This window comes from Ricinus communis, chromosome 1, assembly GCF_019578655.1.
Source record: "Ricinus communis isolate WT05 ecotype wild-type chromosome 1, ASM1957865v1, whole genome shotgun sequence".
NCBI classification, from domain to species: domain Eukaryota; kingdom Viridiplantae; phylum Streptophyta; class Magnoliopsida; order Malpighiales; family Euphorbiaceae; genus Ricinus; species Ricinus communis.
The window spans coordinates 1,116,693-1,144,265 of NC_063256.1; the positions used below are offsets into that span (position 1 = coordinate 1,116,693).

General features: G+C 35.0%; 6 protein-coding genes across 9 annotated transcripts; 4 read left to right on the plus strand and 2 right to left on the minus strand.

The window, feature by feature from the left end:
* Window positions 1-17: 17 nt before the first annotated feature.
* On the minus strand, window positions 18-3,075 carry LOC8270630 (myeloid leukemia factor 1). Of its 3 annotated transcripts, none has more exons than XM_048376995.1 (7): window positions 2,919-3,075; window positions 2,127-2,440; window positions 1,865-2,028; window positions 1,697-1,777; window positions 1,188-1,263; window positions 1,005-1,097; window positions 18-365 (listed from the first exon to the last, which is right to left on the minus strand). In XM_048376995.1, the coding sequence occupies exons 2-7, from the start codon at window positions 2,437-2,439 to the stop codon at window positions 232-234; spliced, it is 861 nt and encodes a 286-aa protein (XP_048232952.1). In that variant the 5' UTR covers window position 2,440; window positions 2,919-3,075; the 3' UTR covers window positions 18-231. The 3 variants fall into 3 exon arrangements, with proteins under 3 accessions (XP_048232952.1, XP_048232947.1, XP_048232950.1); XM_048376990.1 differs by having other exon boundaries at window positions 1,865-2,031; XM_048376993.1 differs by having other exon boundaries at window positions 1,865-2,031; window positions 2,127-2,449; window positions 2,919-3,063.
* A 1,247-nt stretch (window positions 3,076-4,322) lies between these two features.
* On the minus strand, window positions 4,323-8,291 carry LOC8270632 (probable protein S-acyltransferase 14). The gene is made up of 7 exons (XM_002511668.4): window positions 7,610-8,291; window positions 7,065-7,284; window positions 6,889-6,980; window positions 5,937-6,060; window positions 5,770-5,855; window positions 5,461-5,526; window positions 4,323-4,829 (listed from the first exon to the last, which is right to left on the minus strand). Exons 1-7 carry the CDS (start codon window positions 7,817-7,819, stop codon window positions 4,704-4,706), a joined length of 924 nt encoding a protein of 307 aa, XP_002511714.1. The 5' UTR covers window positions 7,820-8,291; the 3' UTR covers window positions 4,323-4,703.
* Window positions 8,292-10,189: 1,898 nt separating this feature from the next.
* LOC8270634 (protein BRI1-5 ENHANCED 1) lies at window positions 10,190-12,532 on the plus strand. Its single transcript, XM_002511670.4, has 4 exons — window positions 10,190-10,495; window positions 11,144-11,671; window positions 11,851-12,046; window positions 12,153-12,532. The coding sequence occupies exons 1-4, from the start codon at window positions 10,375-10,377 to the stop codon at window positions 12,295-12,297; spliced, it is 990 nt and encodes a 329-aa protein (XP_002511716.2). The 5' UTR covers window positions 10,190-10,374; the 3' UTR covers window positions 12,298-12,532.
* A 1,411-nt stretch (window positions 12,533-13,943) lies between these two features.
* LOC8270635 (vestitone reductase) lies at window positions 13,944-15,726 on the plus strand. The gene is made up of 4 exons (XM_002511671.4): window positions 13,944-14,112; window positions 14,223-14,747; window positions 14,942-15,137; window positions 15,221-15,726. The coding sequence occupies exons 1-4, from the start codon at window positions 13,944-13,946 to the stop codon at window positions 15,360-15,362; spliced, it is 1,032 nt and encodes a 343-aa protein (XP_002511717.3). The 3' UTR covers window positions 15,363-15,726.
* Window positions 15,727-16,179: 453 nt separating this feature from the next.
* Window positions 16,180-17,683, plus strand: LOC8270636 (vestitone reductase). Its single transcript, XM_048370428.1, is given in 5 exon segments — window positions 16,180-16,190; window positions 16,612-17,135; window positions 17,238-17,309; window positions 17,312-17,432; window positions 17,533-17,683. Coding segments are annotated over 5 exon segments (879 nt in total).
* Window positions 17,684-18,093: 410 nt separating this feature from the next.
* Window positions 18,094-26,902, plus strand: LOC8270637 (protein transport Sec1a). 2 transcript variants are annotated; one of them, XM_002511673.4, is made up of 21 exons: window positions 18,094-18,345; window positions 18,544-18,602; window positions 18,775-18,856; window positions 18,945-19,023; window positions 19,265-19,315; window positions 19,422-19,518; window positions 19,626-19,658; window positions 19,978-20,106; window positions 20,622-20,813; window positions 20,911-20,994; window positions 21,097-21,195; window positions 21,342-21,415; window positions 22,898-22,994; window positions 23,332-23,457; window positions 23,546-23,641; window positions 24,021-24,137; window positions 24,245-24,322; window positions 25,053-25,273; window positions 26,273-26,363; window positions 26,470-26,559; window positions 26,816-26,902. In XM_002511673.4, the coding sequence occupies exons 1-21, from the start codon at window positions 18,273-18,275 to the stop codon at window positions 26,876-26,878; spliced, it is 2,031 nt and encodes a 676-aa protein (XP_002511719.2). In that variant the 5' UTR covers window positions 18,094-18,272; the 3' UTR covers window positions 26,879-26,902. The 2 variants fall into 2 exon arrangements, with proteins under 2 accessions (XP_002511719.2, XP_048231983.1); XM_048376026.1 differs by lacking the exon at window positions 18,094-18,345 and having other exon boundaries at window positions 19,258-19,315.
* The last annotated feature ends 671 nt before the right edge of the window (window positions 26,903-27,573 follow it).

Here is a 27,573-nt window from a genome sequence, read left to right on the forward strand (position 1 = left end):
TGTTAAAATCACAAAGAGAAAGTCAAAATCACCTTCATACAACCTGAAAACCAAAGCTCCAGAAATTCGAGCATGGAACTTATTGTTTAAGCCAAACAATTGTTTTTATGTATAGTCTCGGAATAGACAAAGATGATACCACCAAGACCTCCTAAAACACTTGGCCGCTCCATTACTAATTCTACTGTAGGAACTATATAAGCAAGCACCATAATTTTCATTATGTATCTCTCAATCTATGTTGATCCTAACAACCTTTTTGGTTCTTCCTGCAGACGTTGGTTCAGTAATATGGGATTGTTCTGCAGATGGAAGTGCCCAGCCTCCCCAGGTTGCCATGCCCTTCTGTTTGCTGTTGCTAGAACCTACTCAATCCAAGTGGATAAATGATTATGCCAAACAACACAATGCCAGTGTCAGTTATCACATAGCAGACTTGAAGACTACATACATTAATCGGAAAGAGATGACAATACTTGAAACAACAACACTAAACACAATAATAAGATATGAAACAGAGGAATAAACTAAACATAATGCCATATAATGCAACCCCCATAGATTGATCTCATGTTTTGCAGTAAGTGAAACTCAAATAGCCATAAGCATGCCTATGAATGTTACACCAAACAAAGATCTCATACAGCATGGGCATGCAGAACAAAGATCATGCAAAGTCCCACTAAATTTTAAAGTAATCAATAACTACCTATTTTCATGCAAGGAAAGCACTTTGCTAAGACTGCAGCAGCACATTTATAATGGTCATGGCCCATAATTGATAACTCTCTACACCAAAAACAAGCCTATTCCTAGGTTCCAACCTTTTCCATCTAAAGGGCTAACTGCAACCCAAAAGAAAGCCTAGACATGGCATGGCCCCCATAAGTCTGAAGGGAATATGACCTTTAAGCAAAATGACATACAGTCAACAAAACAAGAAGCAACAAGGTAAATACAGAACCAATCGGACGTATTCATGCAATGAGGAAATTAGTGGTTACCTGCAGTACCATGCATATCGAATTGATCACTCCGGTCAGGCAACTGTCTTTTGCCATTACCCTTCCATGCTTCTTCAAAACCAGCAAGTTCATCTGACAGGCCGTTGCAAAGTTAGTCCTACTGCACTATTAACCAGAGGGAATTGAAGATGATCCCTCATCACATAAAAAACAGCAGCACACCTTCATTCAAATTGTGCAGGGTTTGCATTGTGTCAACCTTGCCATCTGAAGTAAGCTTCCTTGTGACTGAATGGCCCTAAATAAAGAAGCAAAAGCATTTCAATCCACATGCAACAAGGAAGTACTAATTGGTTCCTTCTTTGCCTACCAACAAACGACTGGGGAAGCAATTACCAGAACACATGGTATGCGACAAAGAAAGTAATCACAAAAGGCAGAAAGCTGGCAGATGAATAACATCAGATTCTTAAGAAATTTACTGAGACATATTTCATGAGTCTACATTGTACCTAAGGGGCCCCAGAAAAGAATCCCATAGTACTGCAACACATCAATGACATGAACTCGTAACATTGTGTACACATGGAGAATGCAGTGAAGTGCAGTAATGAACATTAACGGTTGACATAGATTTATGTCACATAGATTTTAACATCTGAGGCTTTTAGTTGATGATCTAGAATTTTATTCAAAGTTCTGAAAGAATGCATCGTTGACAGGATACTAACCTTATCATGAATCCCTCTAGAGATCCTATGTGTTGCTTGGCCTGTTGTTTTGTCTGCTTCTTTGCTCTCCTCAACAATTACCTAATGCAGAATCACAACATTACTACAAGAAGAAACTGGAAAACAATTCAACTCGCCTAGAAATCTTTTCAAAAGAAAGTTACTTACTCCATCGTTGCCTGCCCTTCTGGTCCTTGTAGAAGTGTAATACGCTCCATCTACTCCACCATATGTGACTTTGCAAGTCTGGAAACTGAAACTGCGAGCCTGAGACTTAGTCCCTTCTATCCTGTTATAATCACTCCCATGATTCACAGTCTTGCTCTTCTCTTCTGCTAGACCAGCCACAATTGCTATTCTTTAGAAACACATAATTGTTATAAGCAAGAAGGAAAAAAAGATACATATCTCAGTGAAAAAGTTCATCTACCATCAAAACCGTCATCGGGATGCTCAACTGATGGTTCATTCTCCAAGCCAGTGTCTGTCTCTTTCTCTTTTTCGCTCTCATCATCAGAGTTTAATTCCTCTATAACTATTCCTTTTGCTCCATTGGTTTGCGACACATCACTAGTAGAAGAATTTGAAGATTGAAACATGCTCCTAAAAGGGCGAGTAAAGAACGGGTCATCAAATGGATCCCGCCCTCCATATAGGCTGGGCCTCATGCCAAAGCCACCGAAATTACCAAAAGGGTCAGCCATGCCAAAGAAATCATCTCTCCTTTCTCTTCCCCTCTGCATCCTATAAGAACTAAACTTTTCAATCGCCAGAGAGAGAATAATAGTTTAAGCAAACATAGGCACATTTTTAAAAAGATGATCCCCGGAGAATAAAAAGAAAAGATGGAAAGTAAAATTCATGGAAATTAAATTTCAAAAAAAGAGAATTACTAGCAAGAATTTTAATAACCGAAAAAAAAAATAATCAGCGATCATCGAATTAACGCACAGACATTTAAAACCATACATCTATTCCATTTGGCTGCTGAGAGATGGCGGGAAAAGAAAATAGAATCTAACAATTTAAAATAATTCTAATGAAATCCTAAATAAACTAATCAGGCATTAAAAATCTGAAGGAGAAAATTAAGAAGAAGTAAAACGATTGTATTGCATCAACATCAGAAATGATAATAAAAAAAAAAAAACCTAGATATGCTAGGGTTTGTAAGCTCCAAAGAAACTGCGAGGAAAATGGATAAGAAAGCAGATAGAATTACCTCACGTGGCGTCGAAAATCGGCTGAAATTTAGCGAACAGAGATTGTCCAGGCGATGGTGAAGGAACCAGAATCATCTCCAATTGTCGTAATTCGAGGATAATATATGGCGATTATTCGGTGTCAACGTAAGTGGTTAACGGGTAATTTTTTGATTTTAAGAATTTGAGCTCGTGACACGTGTTCATTAGTGCTCTCTTTTTTCTTTTTGAACCATTCCATTACTACTCTCTTTGCTCTGCTAGAATGTTCGGGTCTAATCTTATTTATATATTATTTATTATTTATAATTAAAATTTGTCCTTTTTATTCTCTTAAATTAAGTAAAGGAAACCAGAAAAAAAACTACCAGTAATTTAATTTATTGACGGATATAATTTATCATTTATTTTTTGACAAATAATTATCTATCTTGCGGTTAACTCATTAATTAATTTACTACTAATATACTATTGCCATTAGTTTCATAATTTTTATGATTTTATACCTTATAATTATTTTCTTGATATTTTTATACCTTTTCTATTTATTTTATTATTTATAGATTTTCAAATAGACTGAACGGATAAGTCTACTCATTATATGTAGTCACATTTTCCACCCATATTACATGAACTAAAAATCAAGTAATTTATACAATTTTTTTCTTATGTTTGTTCAATCGGTTTTACTTTCACCCATTTCCTTCTCAACTGAATAATCTAGCGGAGATAAAATTGTTTACATTTTAAGCCATTAATAAAAACTTTTTCAATTCCAGCTTCGCAATTAGCCACTAAAAACATCATTTTCGTTCCTAATAATACACAGGTACGAAAATTTTCCAAATTTATTGCCAACAGAGCAATGAATTAGTAAACAGTTTAATACAAGAGATTAAATAATATAGCAATGTTTAACACATCTAAAACTTAGGAAATTGGACCCGAGACGCACAGCCCTTGGTAGCACTGATCTCCGACCCAGAAGTGTCCACACACGAGGAAAACTTGGAAGAGGTGGCTATTTCCTGATCCACCCATATTACATTCTATGGCTGGAGTACATCCAGTTGCTTCTTTAATGGCTTTTTCAATGCTGCTTAGTTCATAAAATTCATCGTTTGGTTTGATTCCTGTTAGCAAAGCCTGAATGTTAGAACTGTAACGGCTACGAACTGTAAAGAAACTACCAGTAATTTAATTTATTTGACAAAAATAAAATTCGCACGCTACACTCATTAACTGTATATATATGGAAAAAAAATACATGTCCTGGACCTGAACGCTTTGGACGAAGCATCTCTGAAAATGCAAAAGAAGCGTTGATATATGGAAATTGTGGGAGATATTTTTGCAGCCAACGGTACGCAATTGCATTGAGACTTTCTCCAAGCACAGGATAAAATGCAAAACAAGCCGAAGTATAGATAGATCAATCACCTCTACCAGGTCAGCAAAAGCCATATATTGATTTTCTATCCCTTGTAATGTACAACAAATCCTACAGAACACATGGGCGTGCCATTACATTCCCTTCTTTTGTCGTTCCCCGGACCCCTCAAAATTACAAGAAAAAGAAAATACATCAGATGACTATCCCCTGCTAGTATTCCTCAAATGTAGATTTTGGTCTCTCTCTCTCTCTCCAGCTATTCTGGAAAGATGCCCGTGGGAATGAATGGTTAGAAGCCCAAATTAGCAGTAATTTGTTTATCTGATAAGACATTGTGTCGCATCTTGATGCAGCTCTATATCTCTATTGTTACACCAAAAGATTTTTCAGGTCCACGTGGCACAACTGGCTCCTAGAACTCTTGTGAGTCTAACTCAGGCTTTGATGGATATTCAAGACCCTGAAGTGCAGGCATTCGTCGCAAATCTTCCTCTGAATAGGCCGGAATAAACCAATATCGTTTATCTGCCCCAAATACCTGGTATACAAATATCAACATGTTTATTAAAGATCAATAGTGTATGAAGATTAATAGAGCACATAAAATGCTTCCGACAACCATGCGACCTAAAACTTGAACTAGACAAAGGAAGTTTTAGCGACTTCACAATGAGCTTTTGTGACGCAACTTAAATGATAGTCACTTCAATACATCATTAGTAAGATGCTTGATGATGTGATAGAAAATGATTAGTTATGCTTCGACATGACACAGACTGCCAGCAATTTGCTGATGACATGCATTATCACTCCATAGCTCTAGCCTAAAACAGCAATAGTTACAAATTGATAGCAACACACCCCATGGCAGTAAGGAGGAGAAACCATTCTGCACCAACCATGCCTAAGATGCTCATTCAGATTATTTCAGGTGCCATTCATATGCAGAAACATCTAAGAAGAAATTTCAGAAGGTGATACACCCTCAAGAACCTCAAATATAATACAGAAAAATGATTTCAGTAAATTAGAACCATGCGCAGTCGAGTGTTTGAGCATGATATATCATTTCACTACAAGGAATTCCTATTTCCCAGGATTCATACATGACAGATTAAAAAAAAAAAAAAAAAACCAGCAATAACAATAAATTGCAAAAAGAAGATCACCTGTTCAAAATTCTTCCTTCGACCAAGGTCATAGCGCCACTTTGGTGTGGTTTTCTTCTCATACGCCTGATTACAAGGCAAACAGGAAACTTAGCAGATCCCTTAACAATATAGCGTCAGTAATCTAATATACTATATCTAACTTTGTGTACTGCGAGCTCCATAAGAAAACTGTGGAAATTGAGCAGCTAAAACCAGAAAGGGAGAACCAAACACAAAACTCCCACTTAATGTTTAAAATCGATAAGCCAAAGCCAAACAAGCATAACATCTGATATAGCACAGACCAAGTTAAGCAAAAGAAAGTACCTCAATAGTTGTGGTATTAGCAGAAACCAATGATATGTGCATGATCAGAAATCCAAGAACACTTAATGCAAACGCCAGATTCAAAACTGTAAAAGAGACAGTAGTTATAGAAAGATATAGACTTTACTGATTAAGTAGGTCATATGAATAAGCTAAGTAGATCCTACCGAAGGCAAGAAATGTGGTCGCAAGAGTCCCAGGTGTTCCAGGAATCTCTCCATCACTAAAGAATGCTATAAAGTGTGGCAGCAGCGACAAGGTCACAAGACTTGTCTCAAGAAATGTGTAGAACTGCATTAACATTCAAGATTATAGTTAAGGAAATTTAAATTAAAAGATCTGCTAATGCCCGAGCCAGGAAACCAAACACATATTTACACCAACAAATAAATTGAATCTGAGTACAGAAGTGTGACCATTTCTTTTATGAAGACCTCTACCACTGCTACATATTTCCCAGGATTTATCATTGAATGGATGTTTAAAGTATAATATGCTTTCCAGCTTCACATTTCAGAAAACTAAAATTACAAAAACTTGTAAAGAATAGCCATAAAATGATGCCTGTTCTCGGGAGGAAAGATCTTGGTCAACTGCTAATTTTTCAAGTTATACAACAGGCTAGCGTGCCATTGGTCTAGATCAACAATTGCATTAAATGAACAAACTCTAAACAGCTTATCAGACACATGTATAGCAAGCTCATAATTTGTAAAACTTTTCTAAACTTCTCATACATTGCATATAAACATTAATGGGGAAGCAATGAGAACGGTGAAATAAAGGTGATGCATGAAAAGGATATAACTCTAAATAATTTCAGTCCCACATGCCACAATCTCAACTGAAGGCATCATTCCACCTACTCATGAGAAAATATAATTGCCGAATCAATCATCTATAGGTTGACCATAATGATTCTACTGTTAACCAAAGCTAAATCCAATTGACAGTTCTTCTCTAGCAATCTAAAAGTTTCATCACTAATCAAAATTATACAAATAGATATATTTCTAGTGAAATGTACAGTTAAGAGACATATCCCTACTTTAGCTATAATCATAGAAAGCACGTTATGAACATAAAACATGCAGGCTTCAGCAGAAAATCACAACTTACCAAAAATAGAAGGAAATATTTATAATTCAATGCCCCAACACAATTTACAACCCACACACAATGATGGTCCATCTTTAGCACACACCTCCCACCTGAAAGAAGCAAAATGACCAATTAATATTTTTCTGTTAGCAAGATTGGAGTCAAAAACCAGAGAACATCATAAGAAAACTCACAAACAGAACAATGGTGGCATCGAGGTGGTTTCTGCTGGTTGCATTTCCGGCAATAACGAATTCTTTGATTGGATGAGTCGGTCAGCACACCACTAAAATCTGAGCCATTCAACGGGTCAGCCTCACCTCTTTCCTCGTCAATAGCAGGCCTCCAATTAGGAGGCACACCACCCGGATCAGTTAGAACAACAGAAAAGTAACTCCATAATAGCATCACCAACTGAAAATTAAAAAATGAAAAAAAAAACTCTCCACTTTTATTTGAATTTCTGAGAATACTCAGTCAGATACTATCTTAACACTATTTGATGCTACAAAAATATATTCTGAGATCCGCATCTATCCAATCCCAAGTCAATTAAATAACAAAAAGAAACAAAATCACACAAATAGAAAATGACTAAACTTACCATTTGTTTGCATTACCATTTACACTAAAATTGACCAAGAGTATGGAAAGTTTTTATGTGTTAAAAGACTCTTTATATATTTAAAAAAAAAAGAGAGAGAGAGGAGGAAAAGTGCTTGAAGCAGTATGATCTTACCAAACAATGAAATGGGATCAAAACAGCAAGAGCAGTGCAAGAATCAAAGCCACCATCTTGCAAAGCAGGGCCGTAATTGGTCAAAACGACAGCGTAATAGGTGACACCGACAACGCCAAGAACCAACAAGATCATGATCGAGCCAAGGCCGCGAAGGGCCGTACAGAATTTGAATACATTCCAAGCCATAGCAGCTCCAGATCTATGCATACTAAAAATTAAACAAAAGTAAAGAGATTTAAAACCCCAATTCTTCTTTTTTTTTCCTTTTTGCCTTCTATTTTGGTCTTGAAGCTGGAGGATTAAAGAGTATGGTTAGAATTATATATCTAAATAAAATGGAACTCGAGAAAGTGAAGGAAGAAAAGGAGAAAGCGATAATTTCTTCTATATATGTTAGTGTTATGTTGTGATCTGTGAATCTAGGGTTTATCGGATTTAGGATTTGAGGAGGCGGGGGGTTTGTGTGGAATCCATGTTAGAAGACGAGGTCCATCAATGGTATGGGAGACAGAGACGGAGACTGAGAGAGAGAATTTTTTATTTTTTCTTTTATTAGTTTTGATTTAATATTATATTAAATTATTTTGATTATAAAATTAAATTTATAAAAATAATTTAATCAATCGTTATAGACAAAGTATAATTACGGGATGCTTAAGTAAAATAATAAGGATTGGAAGATCTTTTCAAAGCGTATTTATGTTAATCAATTTATTGTACTAAGTGTATTGCTATTAGTTTATTTAAAAAAAAAATATCAATTAGCTATAGATACATGTATTATATATTGGTTAAAAGATATTAACTTAAATAGTATTATTTTTTATTTTTCATTAAAAGATTATTTTTTCTTTTTAAAAAAAAAAGAAGAGGAAAATTAAATATAAAATTGCGATTGTAATTTAATGCTTTTAATGAAAATTATTAATGATTTTACTTTTGTAACGAACGCTTTTCTGATTTGATATTTTGTGTAACAGTTTACTAAAAGAATACTATAAACGGGAGATGCTTCTATTGTAATTATTAGCGGCAACCTATTTGTTATTCCTGGTGAAACGCTTTGTCCGTGTCATAATATTGTGCATTGTATTATTGTAAACACTCAATTTAAGAGTTCACTAATGTACTTTCCCAGATTTCTCTACAGTATATATTATCTAATATCAAAAGCAATCAATTTCAAGAGAAATAGATAACTATTATATTTTCAAAATATTAATTAATTAAAAATATATTATATTTAAGGGAAGTTGGTGGGTAAAGTTTGTTGGCTCGTGTCTTTGTGTTTAATAATAGTTTGGCGTTTGAAAGACCCCTCTGTTCTGAGGTTAGATTTCAGAAGCGTTCGTTGCTAACTGAATAATTATGAAGATCTTTTTCATTACCTTTCATGCCTTTTAAGCACAAAACCACAATTCTTTTAACCTTTCGAAAGGGCTGAAAACATAAATTTCCAATACAGCCCGCTCTAGATATCGACTTTGGTCGGACGAAATGGGTCCAGTGCTGCAGATAGAACTCTGCCCTCCACCTAAATCAAGCCTACCAACAAGCCCATAACCATTGTCTAACATCTGCTATTATAATAAAAAATATATTAACCATCTTCCAAATTTATACTTAAAAATACAATTCTTTTGTATATAAATACATCTAGAACGAATTTAAAATTTATCACATAAAATTCTTTTGTATATTAATGAAGTTTTCTTAAGATAATTTTCTGAAAGATGGGCAAAATCTTGTCACAATTATATGTGTTTTTCTTTCTAGAAAAGGAAAAGAAATACACACATAATTTAATGGTTTGTCTAGTTTATTACGGTTTTACTGCAAAGACTGGCTTGCCTATTGTAGCTGCGGAACACAGGCTTCATTGCATTATGGATGAGATGAAGCTTCATCGATGCCAGCTGTCAAAACATGCCAAAACTACAGTTAGGTTTATTCTTAATTACATGTGTTTTAAACGTATTATATGAATATTATCCACAATATTTCGTCCTACTATTTTTATATATGAATTCATATGTATGTCTCGTTTTTTCATTTCTGAGCTATCGCTTGCCACAGATCCAACTTTCTTAATTTGGTTTGTTGGTCTGAAGCAAAAAAGAAAATTTGTTGAAAAGATTATGAATACAGGAAAAATGTTGACCGAATAGTCGAAAAACTAAAGAAAGATGCAAAAAATGATGCCATCTGAACACGAAAAGCACAACTGATGATAAGCATCTGCACAATGACAGTTTTAGCTGCATCACATTACATCTAATTTTTAATCTGTTGTTTTGGGTTCCAGCTGCATAACAAATTCTTTTTTTCTTTTTTTTTTTTTGGTTTTAAAACGAATTCAAACGGTGACGTATACGAAAGAGAGAGACCTAATAACAACCCACATTTTGCTTTCCTGTAGCATTGACATTAAATACAAAATATATATTAAGGAAATGCAGTAAGACTAAAGTATATAAGGCAGATGATTTAAGAAGCAGATGACCCCTTAACTAACGCAGATTTTAGGGGGATAATAATTAATGAGAACAGTTGTACAGTAGGTGGCTTGAAGAGGATATATATATATATATATATATATTAGTCGCACACGCAAAATAAACAATAGCTATCATAATAATAAATAAGAGTGGTGTATAAATGCTAGCTGCTGCATGTTGTGACATGTAACATTTATAAAATTCTTGTAATTATGGGGTTTTTAAGGAGGTAGCTAGCTAGGTAAACGAGATCTACTACAGCAGATGGAAGAGGAGAAAGGCACAGTTTGTGTAACTGGCGGAACCGGTTATGTTGCTTCTTGGCTGGTTATGAGACTTCTTCAACGTGGTTACTCTGTAAGAGCCACTGTTAGATCCGACCAAGGTAATTTCTTTTCCCTTTGTTATGTCGCAGAGAATTTGATTCAGTTTATATGGTTGTTAGATAGACTATTATTCTTATTATTATTTAAACTTTTGGATAAGATAATGCCTCTCCCTTGGTATGAAAGAAGATTGATATGGGTAATTACAATAAATATTTTGATGTTGAACTCTTTCTTTTTTTAGTTTGTATTTAAGCAGAACAAAGTCTTTGCTTGGCATTTGGATTTGAGATGTGTTATTTTGCGGTAGATTTTGTGTGTTTCTTGCTAAGAATTTGATACGTGTTTCGATGACTTAAACAAGTTGAGTTTCAAATATTTCTTTGAATCATTATATGCACAAAAACAAAGGAAAAAGATGCATAATTCGCATATTATTACCCCATATGCATTAAGGAATTTTTAGTATAAATAAAGATGCACTTATATAATGACATTAGTTTATACATTAAATTTATGAGCCAAGTCTTAAATGATTATGTATTATTCTGATGTGCATAAATTTCATGGACAGTTGACTCTTAACAAATTTATGCTTAATGAATTTTCTCATGTTGCTGTTAAAAGAAAACAAAAGAATGCGAGTCTCATCCAAGAAAAACTGTCTTCTCAATCCTAACTTATTCGGCACTGAGCTGCCATTGCAGAAAAGAAGAGAGACCTCAGTTATATAACAAACCTGCCAGGAGCTGCGAAAAGGCTAAAAATTTACAACGCAGAACTGAACAAGCCAGAGAGTTTTAAAGAGGCAATTGAAGGCTGTGTAGGTGTGTTCCACGTGGCTCATCCGATGGATGTTGAAGGGAAAGAAGCAGAAGAAACTGTGACGAACATAGCAGTTGAAGGATTGTTGGGCATACTGAGTGCAAGCTTGAATTCAAAGACAGTGAAAAGAGTTGTTTATACTTCAACCGCAGCAACAATAATGTACAATGACAAAGGTCTAAGCGTAACAGATGAAAATACATGGAGTGACCTTGACATTTGTAGAAGAAAGAAGCAGTCTATAAGTTCTTCGTATTTGGTTTCCAAAACAGTAACTGAAAAGACGGCCCTGGATTTCGCAACAAAACATGGGTTGGATCTTGTCACGGTTGTCCTTCCCTTGGTTGTTGGACCCTTCATTTGTCCTTATATCCCCGGTTCTGTCTACTTCGCTCTCGCTGTTATCTTTGGTACTTGTCTTTCTTCCTTTATTTTCTCTCTTTATTTATTCAAGCCTCAAGACCAGGGAATCGGTATATTACTTTGTTTTATATAGTATAAAGTTGCAAGACATTAAATCTCATTTATTTATTTATATACTCACTGCCCTTCACATTTTCATGTAAATGGTATTATACTTTTGGTATAGGGAATGCAGAGCTGTATAAAGATGTTAATAATTTCTATATGGTGCACATTGATGATGCGGTTGGTGCACATATATTCCTCCTTGAAAATCCTAATGCAAAAGGGAGATACATTTGTTCTTCCATTCAAATGACCACTCACGCAACGGTCCAATTTCTTGCTTCGAAATACCGTCAATTTCATATACCCGCCATGGGGTGAGTTTTATTTTATCCTTTTTTGTATTTCTTTTTCCACTTATTTTTACAATAGCTTGTAAGAACATTACATGATTTTTCTTACCATTTAGAGATCTATTGGCAGTGACTTGAAGGAAATAGAGGAATCTAGCATATCCAAGCTCTCATCAATGAAACTCTTGGACTTGGGTTTCAAGTATGGGTTTGGCATTGAAGAGATGTTTGATGGAGCTATTCAGTGCTGCAAAGATAAAGGGTTTCTTAGTTAGTTGATGATTCAAACAACAAGTCAAAATTTGTATAACAAATTCTTTTTTTTTTTTAACAAAATAACAATTCTTTTTTTTTTTAATATCTTTTGTTGTATAACCAATCCACACAAAGTATTACATGCTTTGTGCTCCTGTATTGTAAAGTATACAACACTCATTTTGAAGATTTTTTAGATAGATTCAATTTACCGTATTATTTTATAGATAATAGTAACATGTCGTATTTATATTAGTTAATTTTAATTATGAATGATTAATAATAACATTTAACTCAAATAATATAATTTATAACTAGTGATTGTTAAATTTACTTAAAAAAATTATCTGCTAACAAAATGTGTATATTTCAGTAAATAATTGGATAAAAGAACAAGCATTTATAGGAGATGAAAAATAAAAGAAATAAAAAAAATATTTACTATGGATTTTAGATTTGCTAACTTCAGAAACTACCAACTAAGTGCTTTGAGCTTTTTGTGATATATAAATCATCAAATCAGTTATTTTAATTCATTGGATTGGTTTTTCAGTTTCTCACTAGTTTATGAGTTTATTTAAATAAAATTTACCACCTCCTATTAAGTAGTGACTCTATGGTGGGTGTTGTTGCTGTTATACTAGTCAGGTTTAAAGGTGCTGAATGAGACAAAATAATTTGATGAAGAATTCAATTTCTAATTAAATGATCAAAGTGCATTCTTGTTAGGTTTTTGAACGTCTTTCTTTTTGTAGTTGATGGTAAATAGGATGATAAACTTAATTTCTGATTAAACAATGATAATATAAATTAATCTTATTTTAAGAGAGGGTAGAGTTGAAGCAAAAATGGTAAGTTTATTCCAAAAAAGGAAAGGGTTGAGTGCTCTTACATCACATTACAGGAATTGGAAAAACACCATTTATTATTTGGTTTGAGAAATTCAACATAGTTAAAGAGCAGAGAAAATGAGAATATACGTAGTCCAAGGAAACGACAATCCTGTTGTCGTTTTGCAATGCCCACAACGTACAACCTAGCCCACAACCCTTTCGGAGTTCCAGACCAACCAAAAAACATTAAAGACGCTAGGAGAGATAACAGCTAATTTGTGCTTCATCTTTCTTTAGATACAGAGAGACATGGAAGGAAGGAGATAAAAGCTATATAGGAGATGCTGGTTTTAGCATCATGGTTAGGCTCCTTTTCACAGCTTAATTCTTTTTCTTTTAAATTTCACAGTTGAAATTAATAGTCTAATACGTACCTTTTTTTTTCTCTTTGGTAAGCCAAAGAGATCAAGGAAAAAAGGTTATTATGAATTTCTGTATTTCAGTTGGCTTTCCTATTTGGGAAATCTTTTCGCATTATCAAATCATTTCTTTCTAGTTTGTACTGAAAAGTACTGTCTTTTGTTGTCTTTCTGTATATTCTTCAAGTGAAAGAAATGATTATTTATGACATGAACGTTCGATCAACTTAATTTGCATGCTCTTACCTAACAAGAGAAATCGCTGGCCTTCCCTTTTTTCTTTTTGGCAACTAAACTTGTCATGACTGATCAGTTATATTTGCACCCAAGGAAATGAGAAGGTCACACGTTGTTTTCAATTCCCGAACAACGCTGCATTAAGACCCCAAAACAAGCAAAAACTAACACAAATGAATGTTTGTGCTCCATCTTCCTATAGCTGCAGAGATAGAGAGATGGGGGGAGACACAGACAAAGGTACAGTATGTGTTAACAGGAGGTACTGGTTTCTTAGCGTCCTGGCTGGTCATGAGACTTCTTGAGCATGGATACTCTGTTCACACCACTATCAGACCCGACCCAGGTAATTTTTTTTTTCTTAATTAGGAATCGAGACAGTGTCTTTATTTATCCTTTGTCATTTGAATTGTTTCGCTTGGAATCGAGCATTTTAACGTTTTGACGTGTGATCAGAACATAAAAGGGATGTTAGCTTCTTGACAAGTTTACCAGGAGCATCAAAGAAACTTCAAATATTCGAAGCTGATCTCAGTGATCCAGACAGTTTCGAAGCAGCCATTAAAGGATGTATCGGTGTGTTTCTAGCAGCTACGCCTGTTGATATTGAAAACAAAGAACCTGAAAAAGTAATTGTCAAAAGAGCACTTGATGGTGCATTAGGCATCTTGAAGACATGCTTGAATTCCAAGACAGTGAAGCGAGTTGTGTATACTTCAAGTGCATCTGCAGTTGTGTTTAATGATAAGGTTGCGCATGCAATGGATGAGAGCTTTTGGAATGACACAAATTATATTAAATCCCTTATGTCCCCTTTTGCTTCTTACTTGATCTCCAAGATATTGACAGAGAAGAAAGCTCTTGATTTTGCACAAGAACATGGATTAGACCTGGTGACAGTAGTTCCTTCTTTTATTGTTGGTCCCTTTAATTGCCCCAAATTTCCTGGCTCAGTGCACACATCATTTGCTATGATACTGGGTAAGTGCCAAAAAATTGACCATAGTTAACAACTTATATTTGGCCTAATATTCTAGTATAGTTATTTTGTAGTGCAAAATTAAGATATGAGAAGGACGATAGCTGTATTTTTCTTTGAAAGTGGCTTCGTATTTTGGTTCTAGGCTAAGCTTTTATATGAATCTGCTAATGTGATTTAGTTAAACATCATTCAGGCGAGAAGGAACAATATAGTGCTCTGCTCAACATGTCAATGGTGCACACCGATGATGTGGCTAGAGCACATATCTTTCTCCTTGAAAATCCTGATGCCAAAGGGAGGTATATCTGTTCTTCAAACACCATGACCATTGAAGAGCTGTCTAAATTTCTATCCCACAAATACCCGGAGTACCCAATACCTACAATAGAGTGAGTAATTTATCTTTGCCTTCCTTCATTTGTGAAGTCATTATGAGAATGTTGATTTGATTTTACTTTCTTGATCTTGACAGTGCTTTACAGGACATTAAAGGCCATAAATCAGCTAGATTGTCGTCTCAGAAATTACTGAAATTGGGTTTCAAATTCAAGCATGGGCCAGATGAGATGTTTGATGATGCTATTCAAACCTGCAGAGAAAAGGGCCATCTTTAGTTCAGAATAAGTTGGTTGTGATCATTTTGTAAAAGCTAGATTAAATAGGGGACTGGACTTGTGTTTCTCAGTTCTTTATTGATTAAGTTTAAGAGGACAATTTAGTGAAAATGTCTTCATAATTGTGTTTCCACCAAGTCATTTCTTAATTTTATTTAGACATTTTATTCTTGTGGTTTTTTTTTTTTTTTTTTTAAATATAGCAGCCAGCATCGGTGTGTTTCATGTAGTAACACCTGTTGATTCCGAAAACAAAAGAACCTGAAGAAGCAATCATCAGGAAACACTTGATGGAACATTAGGCATTTAATTTTTGAAATCATGCTTGATCTCGAAACAGTAAATGATATAGAGAATAAATCTTCTCCAGATTTGGCACCTGATTAGGAAGTCTATATTACATCTATTTAGTAACCATTTACTTATAATTTTCCTATTCTTTGTTATCTTCCTAATTAGAGTAGGATTAGACACTTTTCCTGTATCTATTATACTTGTCATTGTAGCAGTAGTCAACATTCAAATATCATTATGGTATCTGAGCCTCTTTTGCTCTAAGGATGTTTTTCCCTTTTCCACCATGGCCTCCTCTTCTACCAAAAGACTCGTATTAAAGGCTATAAAAGCAAAGGTCGTTCTGAATTTATTATTTTGAAACAAAATATTTGAATTTTGGAGCATTTTAGCGTTCCGTTTCAAACTGTTTTGGATTATATATATATATATATATAATTTAATTTTAAACCATTAAATTGTTATTACTAAATAATATAGATTAAATCACACAAAAATTTTAATAAATTAGTGAAAAGAATACATGGTTAAACAGTAAAGCACAAAATGAGATGCAGAATTTTAAATTTTAAATTTTAAAATTTTAGATTTAATTCGTTCTTATTGATAAAAAGAGAAAATATTTTATTTAGTTAGGGTTAAATGTTATTAAACTACTTAATTCAATTCAATGATATAATTTAATAATATAATGTTTTTATATAATATTAATTCATCTCGGCTTATTTCGTTAATCTCGCCATTTCAGTCCAATCTCGATCGTTCCGGTCCGAGATAATCGAGATTTTAGCCGATACTAAACAAGAGATATTTTGTTCCATTTTTTTTTTAATAAAATGAGACATTCCGGTACTGAATTAATAACCTTGGTCCAGGCTCATGACTTTTAACAAAAGAATCCCATACCAACATGCATGCCATTGTTAATTCTTTGAAACACAATATACTTGAACAGAGAAGAAAGAGATATCAGCTTCCTGACAAGTCTACCAGGAGCATCAGATAAGCTAAAAATCTTGCATACAGATCTTTGTGATCCAAACAGCTTTGAAGTTCCTATTAAAGGATGTGCAGGTGTCTTTCATGTGGCTGCCCCCACCTATTTTGATCCCAAAGAACCTGAAGAAGTAGTCCTAAAAAGAGCAATAGATGGAACCAATGGAATCTTAAAGGTGTGCTTGAACTCAAGGACAGTGAAGCGAGTTGTATACACTTCTAGTGCAGCAGCAGTTGGTTTTAATGACAAGAATGCACAAGTAATGGATGAAAGTTTTTGGAGTGATATCAATTACATTAAGTCACTAAATCCCTTCGCGAGGGCTTTCTGGGTTTCCAAGACATTGGCTGAGAAAAAAGCTCTCGAATTCGCTGAGGAACATGGTCTGGACCTTGTGACTGTAGTCCCTGCTTTTGTTGTTGGCCCCTTCATTTGTCCAAATCTTCCTGCATCAGTGGAGGCAGCATTAGCTATGATTTTTGGTAAATATCTCCACAACAATTTCTTTTCGGCTTTGTCAGGGTTGAAATTTGACTACTAGAGATACTCCAGTATCACTGAGCCAAAGTTCACTTTATGTTCAGGTAAGTCAGATCTATATAATCATCTGTTACATATAAGAATGGTGCACGTTGATGATCTTGTAAGAGCACATATCTCCTTCTTGGAAATTCTAGTGCAAAAGGGAGGTACATTTGTTCTTCAGACATTATAACTATTGAAGAGATGTCTAATTTTCTTTCTGCCAAGTATCCACAATATCCAGTACCAACAGCAGAGTAAGTACTCTATTAGTCCTTCTCCATACATCCTTCTTCTGGTCGTGCAAGCAAAATGATCATATATATATATCTATATATTTTTTTTTCTTGTTGGCAGATCACTGAAGGGTATCGAAGGAATTAAAGACCCTCTTATATCATCCAAGAAACTAATAGATTCTGGTTTCAAATTCAAGTATGGACTTGATGAAATCTTTGATGGAGCAATTCAATCCTGCAAAGCTATCTCTAGTTTTATAATTACGTAATGATCCTTGGCATGTAGGTATTAGTTTCTTCTCAACCTTATATAAAGTGAATTTCCCAGTTTTGTAATGCTTTTAGACTAATAAATACAGCTCTAAAAACGTCAGCATTTGCTTACTAATTTATCATCATTATTTTTGAATAAAAATGCCTTAATGATAAATTTAATATTTTCTACACTGTTTATTGTGATCGTAAAATAAAAATCATGATCCAAAATCAATATATTTAACATTTAATTGGACTCATAAAAATTGAGGAATAAATCTGACAAAATTTCCCCTAAGTTCGAAAGTACAAATACGCTGTCGTAGAGCAACAACGTGTTGATCATCACTTGTCCATTCAAAGCGCGAAGTACCCGCTGCAAGAGACATGTTCCCACACACACACACACAAAATGTAACGGCTTTCAATCTCCATCCTTCTCTCTCTCTCTCTCTCTCTCTATTCTGTAATCAACACAACGCACAAACTTGTGTCTTTCTTTTTCCAAACAGATTCTCTCTCTCTTTTTCTTTTAACTTTGATTGGATCATCGCTGTGTTTTTTATATTGAAAACAAAAATCGTGGGCTTAATTTATTTTAGAATGTCATTATCCGATTCTGAATCTTCTTCTCATGGCGGAGAGTACAAATTCTTTCGTCAAACCAGCCGCGATCGTAAGTTTCTTCATGTACTCGTGCCATATTTTCTAAGTTCCTTTTTCTTTTCATTACTGTTTTTGGCGGGAAACTGTTAGCAGAAAATGAATACACATTTTGTAATTTATGTTACTTTAAAATTTTTTGCTTCTCTCTATTACTCGAACCATTTTGAGTTTCTTATTGATAACGTGTTTTTTTTTTTGGTGTCGTCAGGTTTATTGCTTGAAATGCTTGGATCAACAAGAACAGGGGAATCGAAATCAACATGGAAGGTACGCTTGATGTACTAATTATTTTATCGAATTTTAAATCTATTAAATTGCTTGATGGAAAGCGTTAAGAAAAATTGTATTACCTGTGCAAATGAATCTAAGATAAATTTTCCATAGTTATAGCTGTGTATATTTCCTTTCGCCAGACCTGAATTCACAATCTTGTTTTCAGGTACTTATTATGGACAAAGTTACAGTGAAAGTCATGTCTCATTCTTGTAAAATGTCAGATATCACAGACCAAGGAATTTCACGTAAGTTTTATCGTTGTTTTCAATATGACTAAATCAGCTCCTGGAAATTTATACTTGAATCGGATAAGAGATTCTGGTTTTGTTGCAGTGGTGGAAGATCTTTTCAGGAGGAGAGAACCTTTACCCTCCATGGATGCTATCTATTTTGTCCAGCCATCAAAAGAAAAGTAATTTGTTTTTGTTCAATCAAATAATAATATAGTTAATTTTTGAGAGAAAATGCACATGAAAAATGTTCTGTATATAAATGATCAGTATTGCCCCTTACGTTCTGGCATTTTGCTTCATTCCATGCGCAGTTTCACTGTATCTCAATTTCCCGTAAAATTTTCCTATTTTTCCCTTGCGCTAACATAAATGCTGAGAAGTGTGGGACCCACTTTAACTCTGTCTTTTACTAGCATGCAGTGTCGTCATGTTCTTGTCTGACATGTCTGGAAGGGAGCCTTTATACAAGAAGTATGTCAAAGATCATAGTTTTCCCGAACTGTAGCTGTATTTACTTGAATGTTTTATATTTATTACATTTTGATTATTTTTCTTCCACCTCTGCCTTGTTTTCCAGAGCATTTGTTTTTTTCAGTTCACCGGTTCCCAAAGAATTGGTTAATCACATCAAGTGTGACACAAGTGTGTTACCTCGCATAGGTGCTTTGAGAGAGGTCAGGATTTCGTTTTCTTTTTTTCACCTTACTGATACCTGAGACATGAGAATGAACTATGACTTTCATTTTGTTTGCAATGTTCTTCTTTGATTGATAATATGCAGATGAATCTGGAGTACTTTCCTATAGATAGTCAGGTATGTTCTTACAACTGGCTTTTCATATCTGCTTGTTCCAAATTTATCACTATGTTACTTTTCTAGGGGTCTTCATCCCGTCCATTTTGGTCTCCAAGTAGTAAATGCTATCTTATAGATCCTCTATCTTCAGAAATGGATGGATTAAGCATACTCATATTCTCAGATATCTCTTCTAAATATTTTCTATTGTCTATGCTTAGCCACTTGATTTAATTAGTTAGACATCTTATAATCTCTAACCATTATACTTTATTTGATGCTCTGGCTATTAAAAGAAGAGAGTTAACATGTTGTCTTTGAGACCGTTTTGATGCAGGCATTTACCACTGACCATGATGGAGCATTGGAAGAACTCTATGGTGAAAATGCTGAGAACTCACGAAGATTTGATGCATGCTTGAATGTGATGGCAACTCGAATTGCAACAGTGTTTGCTTCATTGAAGGTAATCGATTTAGAAAATGCAGTGTTTATTGATAATTATCAAAGACTTTCAGAAATATGACGTTGTATGGCACAAAGTGAAGAACAGATTTTATTAATTCAATAAGGAGTGCTTATCTTTCCATTATCTTGGATGTATTATTTTCATTGGTGACACGCATGTCCTTTTCTTTGAGGGTCTACGACTTCCTGAACAATATGTTCCTTAAATTTATGAACTTCTTATTCGAGGACTCGACAAAAACTCTTATGTGGACTGGCAACCATGGGTCTTGCTCTTTTTCTAGGTTTGCCTAAAAGTTGTAAAATACGCTGAACCTTTTGCACCACACAGTATTGAGAATATAGCCTGCCTACTTTCAGGCGATATTAGGGACTTTGCTGAATATATGGACTAAATTATCTTATATCTTTTCCATATCAAACTAAACAAATTGCTTCTAAGTGAATGATTTTCTACTTACCCTTTTTCTCCCTGTTTGTTTAGAATTCATTGTTTCTTTTGCAATTACTTAGGAGCTCCCTTGTGTGCGGTATCGTGCTGCCAAGACGCTAGATGATGCATCAACAACGGCAACCTTTCGTGACACAATTCCGACGAAGCTTGCTACGGCTATATGGAACTGTATGTCAAACTATAAATCCATTCCCAACTTCCCGCAGAATGAGACATGTGAGCTGCTCATCCTGGACAGATCCATTGATCAGGTCACCTACAGCTTTTCTGTGATGATTACTCTGCTTTAATTAGTTTGTCAGTTTTCTTTATAATAACAGTTGGATGTCATGGACTTCTGTGCTTCAGATTGCTCCTGTCATTCATGAATGGACTTATGATGCCATGTGCCATGACTTATTGGATATGGACGGAAATAAATATGCGCTGGAGGTAATTCGTTGTGGTTGGTTTGTCCTTTTAGGGATTTTGGGAATTTATTTTTCATTTCTATGTTTTTGTTTTTTTGGTGTGAAATGAAATATTGCATGTTAGGTGCCAAGCAAAAAGGGTGGTGAGCCTGAGAGAAAGGAGGTCCTTTTAGATGACAATGATCCAGTCTGGCTTGAGCTTCGTCATGCACATATAGCAGATGTATGTTATGCACTTATATTATCTTTTATGACTTGGATACACCGTGAGTCTAGCCAACCCAACTTGGGGCAAAGGCTTGGTTGAGTAGTTGATTTGGGTACGTTGTGAATCTGAACACTCTTTTCCATTAACTTGGCATATATCAGGCTAGTGAACGTTTGTATGACAAGATGACCAACTTGAAAAAGAACAAAGCTGCACAAATGCAACAAAATGCAAGGTTAGAGTGGCCCAACTTTCTGAAAGCTGTTTTGCATTTGATGCGGATATATGCAATCTTATAAGGTTCTCTCGGTTAATAAGTTAGTAACTCATTGTGTACCTCGATACTATTCTATTCATGATATTTCAGCATTGACCTTTTGAGTTTATCCTTTAAATCTGAATTCATGGCTCAAGAATTTACCTAAAAGGAACTCTAAATTTATAGCATTAGCAACTTTTTCTTCTGCTTTAATGGTTGGGGAGAGGGAAAATTCAATAGGCATTTGATCACCGAGCTAGTGCCACAAAAGTTATAACTATGATTCTGATCCGAGTATCATGGCAAGGAACTTATTTGAAGTTTTGTGGGCTGAAGTAAATTGAGAGGGACCGCCATAGAAAAAGGCCAGTACTCAATTGAGTGGCATGCGACTAAGAAGAGGTTTGAAGAGTATCTCCTGGATGAAAAGACTTCCTGGGATATTGTGATTATTGTATAGACGTCGGTCCCTTCAGAGGAGACAATGATTAAGTTTTTATTTTTTTTAATAAATTCAGAACTTTGGATTAAGCTATTCTTTAATATTATTTTGACCTGGATCATGGATTAAAATAATGCTCGAAATTCGAATTTCATATCACTGAAATTTGTTTCATATGTTTCTGCTTGACAATAAATTTTCCCCTTCTGAACATGGTATGGTCAATTTCAGAGGCATTGTGGCTTATTGGTATAATCACCAGTTCCGAGTTCAAGATGATTTTACAAGGCCTGGGTTCAAGCTGCAATATTGGGTGGAAATGGACAAGTGTAGATCTAGAGGTGGATGGATAGGAGCAGGGAAAGAATAAGAATATTTGTTGTGGTATTGATTGGAATTCCTACAGCAGGGTGACATATAGGCACTTGTTTTAAAGACCTAGAGAGCCAAGGCCATCTAGTTTGAGACTGTTAAACAGTTAAGATAATATCTAGGAATGGATAATGGGAAAGATGATATAGAGAAATGTATCAATTTGATAATATTTTGAGGAGCGGTGGTGAAAATGTTGGATTATGATGTTAGAAGCCTACTCTGGGTAAATCTCTGCGATAGAAAACGGTACCTGAAAGCACATATAGTTAGCAAAAAATCAAGCCCAAGTACAAAAAACTTTGGACAGTTTTATGTTGCATATTATCGTATTGTATTTGGTAGAACATAGATTCAGTTCGTCACTGGTACTGCATGTGCTTGTTAAACTTTTATCACTTGCATATTTTTAACAATTAAGTTGAAGCAGCATTAGGTGTTACGCACTAATCATCCACGAGACATATTACGCTTTGCTTTCTAGAAATGAAAATTTGCATGTCCCATTGATTTGTAGATAAAGCATGCTTGCTTTAACTTTTCTGCTCTTATGGTTATCATTTACTTGTGGGCTGAATAAAAGAGTTGGGCCATCGAACTTCCATTTCCTAACAGTTCTGATGCTGAAGTTTCACTTTTTGCAGAGATGGTGCTGAAATATCTACACGAGATTTACAGAAAGTTGTTCAAGCCTTGCCAAAATACAATGAACAAATTGAGAAGCTGTCTCTTCATGTTGAGGTTTGCTTCTTCTCGAAATCAGATACTTCCCGTTCAATGATGTAACTTCGTTGTTACATATAAGCATCATAGATTCTAGCCTTATGAAATCCAAATGCAAACTGATAAGTGCAATTTGCATACACATAAAATGAGAAACTAAGTTCATACTTTGTGTACTCAATATTTGTTTATACCACTAGATCAGTTGCGACTAAATGGAACTGAAAAACGTAAAATTCTTTTTAGTAGTTAGGCTATTAAAAATTAAGAATGAGAAATTATCAGGAAGTTCTCAAGGTGTAATTTTCTATTATGTTTTTCCCTTCTGGTTTGTTAATTGATTATTTCACTGCAGATAGCTGGAAAAATTAACAGCATTATCACAAAATTGGGCCTTCGAGAACTTGGGCAACTAGAGCAGGATCTTGTTTTTGGAGATGCAGGAGGTGTAGAAGTTATTAACTTCCTAAGGACAAAGCAGGTGATAAAGCATGGAGTTGTGATCAATAAAGTTGATGTGCTTAATGTCTTATATAGGGTTGTTATAACAAAACACTTCTCCCATGCAGGATGCATCTCCTGAAAATAAGCTTCGTTTGTTGATAATTTATGCATGCGTGTACCCTGAGAAATTTGAGGGTGACAAAGCTACAAAGCTAATGCAGGTAACTACTGATTTCCTATTCATTGACGTGAAGTGCTGTTTGAGGAAATGATGCATAATTATGAAAATTGCAACCCAAGTATTTTCCACATTAAATATGATGATGCGGTGCAATCTGAATCTGAAGTAGGAAAAGCAAATTAGTAGCACATAAAAAGAATGGAATGGGAATCATCTGCAATACTGAAGCGGAAAAATTAAAACAAAATAAATTTGTAATCCTGTACTCGATTATAATTTACCACAATGCTTCTGTTAGATTAGTCTTCCTGTTATGCCTTGTAAAATTAGAATTGGATGTGAATTAAGATTCTTGGTGATGGAAAGTTTTACGTTCAGGCTAGTTACATGTTTTTATTCTTTGATCGGTCATTAATCAGTTGGCCAAGTTATCGGAAACGGATATGAAGGCTGTGAAAAATATGCGATTGCTTGTGGGATCATCTGTTACCAAAAAGGCATCGGGCAGTTTCTCACTCAAGTTTAATAACCAGAAGGTACAATATGCACTTACTTGGGGTGCTCATAATATAATATATAGTACTTTCTGCAATATTTTCGCAAGTAGGTCTAACAGGCAAAGAATGCTCCTTATGGTTCTCAGACAAAAACGGCAGCCAGAAAGGATCGAACTGGTGAGGAAGAAACGTGGCAACTCTTTCGATTTTATCCCATGTTAGAGGTAAGAATTAAGTCATAAAACATGTCTGCATATTGTATCTTATTGAACTGGTTAACAAATGAGGTATGCTGAGATAGTTTTATGATGAAGTAAAGGATGCTGAATTAGAAGAGGTCCTAAACAATTGTGATCTATCCTCTGTTTTAAGTCCTGTATAGGCAAATATGGGTATTTTTCATGTTGTATAGAAGAACTTCTAGGAATGGTTTTCTTATTCTCTTATTTGCTCAGTTCTTAAAGAAACATACTGATTTTCCTGTACGTGTGATGCTGCTGCTTGTGATCAGGCCACCTCCTGTACCTATTCTTAGGATGGTCAGTCAACTAAGCAATGCTTTCAATCTTCTTTCATATAAGTTTCTCATTTAGTTAGGATAAACAGGATGAATGGTATTTACTGTCTAGTCATGATCCTTTTAAACGTTTGTCTCAAAGCTGGAGGATTAGTGGTTACTTTCAGCAATTGCGGAAGTGATATTGCAGTTGTTTTTCTGTAGCTTCAATCAATCAGTGGCTGGAATAATTTTGCGAAAATGCTGCGGGAATTTGGTGAAGCCGTCATTTAAAAACAGAGAAAAAGAAAGTCATTTGCTTTATCACGGTTGATGCATGCAAATTTACTTTTAAATAGCATATATTGTAAAGAGTCGAGGAGAAACGAAAGTTACTAATGTCGTCTGTTATATGAGTGTTTGATTGGATGATTGAGGTAACTGAGTTTCTGGTCCAGGAGCTTATTGAGAATGTTAACAAAGGTGAATTGCCGAAGAATGAGTATTCGTGTATGAACGAACCAAGTTCGGCAGTTGAGCCGGAGGAGACCAAGAAAGGATCAGGTCGGACAAGTAATGCCCCCGTCGCTCCAGAAAGAAAAGCTCCTGCTCATTCAATGAGATCAAGACGAACTGCAACGTGGGCACGGCCTCATCTTTCTGATGACGGATATTCAAGGTATGCTGGGCTCTTATGCGTGTTTGTTTATCTCTGCTGTGACTTAAACATCCAGCTCATCCGTTCTGTTGTGATATTTTCAGGAAGACATCTTAATCTGTTAGGGTGTTAATGCTGAATATTTTTTTGATAATAAAAATTGGTTCAGCCTGAAACATGTCACCGAGTGTCCACGGATGAGATGTAAAATCAGAGTCTACTAGTAAATTAAGTGGTATAAAACAGAATGGAGACTCACAGACCCTTAAACTGAAAAACACTCCCTAACCCACCTCTTAAAAAATATACGCAGTAAAATAAATTGAGCAAAGTTTTTATTGTAATAGATGACCTCTAAAATACAGCTTAGTGAAGTAACCCAAAAGAGACAAAGGAGATTTAAAGGCAAGTGGATGAATTGATGTCTAAAGGCTATGTGCGAGAGAGCTTAAGTCCTTGTGTTGTTCCGGTTATTTTGGTTCCAAAGAAAGATGGCACTTGGAGAATGTGTATGAACTGTTGTGCAATTAATAAAATAATAGTAAAGTATCGTCATCCTATCCTTAGGTTAGATGATATGCTTGATGAGTTGGATGGTGCATGTTACTTTACTAAGATTGATTTGCATTTAGCATATTATCAAATTTGCATGAAAATTGGGGATGAGTGGAGAACAACATTTAAGATTAAGTATGGTCTTTGTGAGTGGCTTGTAATGCCATTTGGGCTTATGAATACACCTAGCATTTTCATGAGGTTGATGAACCATGTATTACGTGAATTTCTTGGTAAATTTGTAGTTGTCAATTTTGATGATATTCTAGTCTATTCTAGGTCTTTCGATGATCATGTTATGTTATGCATGTGCATAGGATCTTAGATATTCTTAGGAAAGAAAATTTTTTTGGTAATCTAAACAAGTGTAGTTTTTGCATGGATAGGCATTAGCGGATATAGGTAGCATCTCGAAACTTGTTATGCTTGAATTTTTGTTGGCAAGTCTTCATTGCCTTTTTGCAGTGATTCAGTGTTGAAGAATGCATCAACGGATTTGAAGAAAATGGGGCAGCGTATATTTATATATATCATTGGTGGTGCAACTCGATCTGAGGTAAAAATCTTCACTTCTCTCTTTTTCAAACTGATTCAACTTTCGAGTTGCCGCTCTTTCCTTTTGTGGATCTTTCCTGATGCCTATTTGGCTTTGCTATTGTCAGCTACGAGTTTGCCACAAGCTCACAACCAAACTCAGGAGGGAAGTTGTTTTAGGTTGCACTAGTTTGGATGATGCTCCACGATATGTAACGGTATCGTGTTCTTAATTAGGAACCATTTTGCTAGACATACTTAGAAAATTATGGATGCTAATTGGTTACCTGAATTTAAGTTGTATGATCCGAGAAACTGCACCATATCCAAGTTCATTTTCACTCTTTATCCTGTATCTTTTCTTTTGTTCTTACTTCTTTTTTATAGTTTTAATCACGCGATTATGGGACATTAATAAAAGTAAAAGATTTCAAGCGTAGTTCTTGCTGCTCATTCATTTCTACGTGTTGACAGAAATTGAAGATGTTGTCGGAACGCGAAGCCCCCCCAACTGATGGCCCCAGATTCCAAATTTAGCTCGAGAGAAGAACGTGAATAAATGTACTACTCCCAAATTTCTCTGTGTTGTATCGCGTTTGGCTTTCTGTTTTGTTATAACACTCTCCTGCTAAACTAGGTCAAACTTTCATGCTCTGCAGATAAAAAGGGGAAGGGGGCATCAGACTGAGCAAGGTAGTTTTGTTTCTCAAGAATCAAAGCCTGGCGGTAAAGGGAGCTGGAACACGATCCGCAGTTTGCGTCCAGCAGCCAATGCGCCTGTCTTAGCCTACAGTATCATCTTCTTTTCTTTACATCAGGACAGGGATGAACTTTTTTGGGGGGCCCTAGGATGTCCTTAGAAATTGAATCTAGCCCATCACTGTAACTATTGTAGTAATATGCCTTTTTTTCTTTTTAACCCTTTTATAATGATATCAATATGGAAATCTATTGTTTGGGTTCAGTGAAATTGATGGTATACTAGAGCTATCTTACAGGTTTCTTAACAAAACCTGCAAATACTAGTTTTCTCAAAAGGGAAGAAATTGTTGAGGTGATAGAAATCAATGATACTCAAATGTTTTTCTTCTCAACCAATAAAATTAATTTCGCAATTGGTTGGCTATAAACCTCTACAATAAGTATAATTAAGTGTATGAGATTTTTAAGTTTATTTATAACGAGATATATGAAAAAATTAGTTTTGAGAATACTAAACTTAATTTTTAATA

Bases quoted from the DNA above. Each gene is read 5' to 3' on its own strand.
- LOC8270630 (XM_048376990.1), bottom strand. From the start codon at position 2,439: ATGCAGAGGGGAAGAGAAAGGAGAGATGATTTCTTTGGCATGGCTGAC. The intron at 1,778-1,864 runs GTAAGTAACTTT...ATTCTGCATTAG, and splicing joins GAAGGGCAGGCAACGATGGA to GTAATTGTTGAGGAGAGCAA. The intron at 1,264-1,696 runs GTTAGTATCCTG...TTCTTTATTTAG, and splicing joins CTAGAGGGATTCATGATAAG to GGCCATTCAGTCACAAGGAA.
- LOC8270632 (XM_002511668.4), bottom strand. From the start codon at position 7,819: ATGCATAGATCTGGAGCTGCTATGGCTTGGAATGTATTCAAATTCTGT. The intron at 6,981-7,064 runs GTGAGTTTTCTT...TGCTTCTTTCAG, and splicing joins ATGCCACCATTGTTCTGTTT to GTGGGAGGTGTGTGCTAAAG. The intron at 5,856-5,936 runs GTAGGATCTACT...TCTCTTTTACAG, and splicing joins GACCACATTTCTTGCCTTCG to TTTTGAATCTGGCGTTTGCA.
- LOC8270634 (XM_002511670.4), top strand. From the start codon at position 10,375: ATGGAAGAGGAGAAAGGCACAGTTTGTGTAACTGGCGGAACCGGTTAT. The intron at 10,496-11,143 runs GTAATTTCTTTT...CTGCCATTGCAG, and splicing joins CACTGTTAGATCCGACCAAG to AAAAGAAGAGAGACCTCAGT. The intron at 12,047-12,152 runs GTGAGTTTTATT...ATCTATTGGCAG, and splicing joins TTTCATATACCCGCCATGGG to TGACTTGAAGGAAATAGAGG.
- LOC8270635 (XM_002511671.4), top strand. From the start codon at position 13,944: ATGTTTGTGCTCCATCTTCCTATAGCTGCAGAGATAGAGAGATGGGGG. The intron at 14,113-14,222 runs GTAATTTTTTTT...ACGTGTGATCAG, and splicing joins CACTATCAGACCCGACCCAG to AACATAAAAGGGATGTTAGC. The intron at 14,748-14,941 runs GTAAGTGCCAAA...AACATCATTCAG, and splicing joins ATCATTTGCTATGATACTGG to GCGAGAAGGAACAATATAGT.
- LOC8270637 (XM_002511673.4), top strand. From the start codon at position 18,273: ATGTCATTATCCGATTCTGAATCTTCTTCTCATGGCGGAGAGTACAAA. The intron at 23,458-23,545 runs GTGATAAAGCAT...TCTCCCATGCAG, and splicing joins ACTTCCTAAGGACAAAGCAG to GATGCATCTCCTGAAAATAA. The intron at 26,560-26,815 runs GTATCGTGTTCT...ACGTGTTGACAG, and splicing joins ATGCTCCACGATATGTAACG to AAATTGAAGATGTTGTCGGA.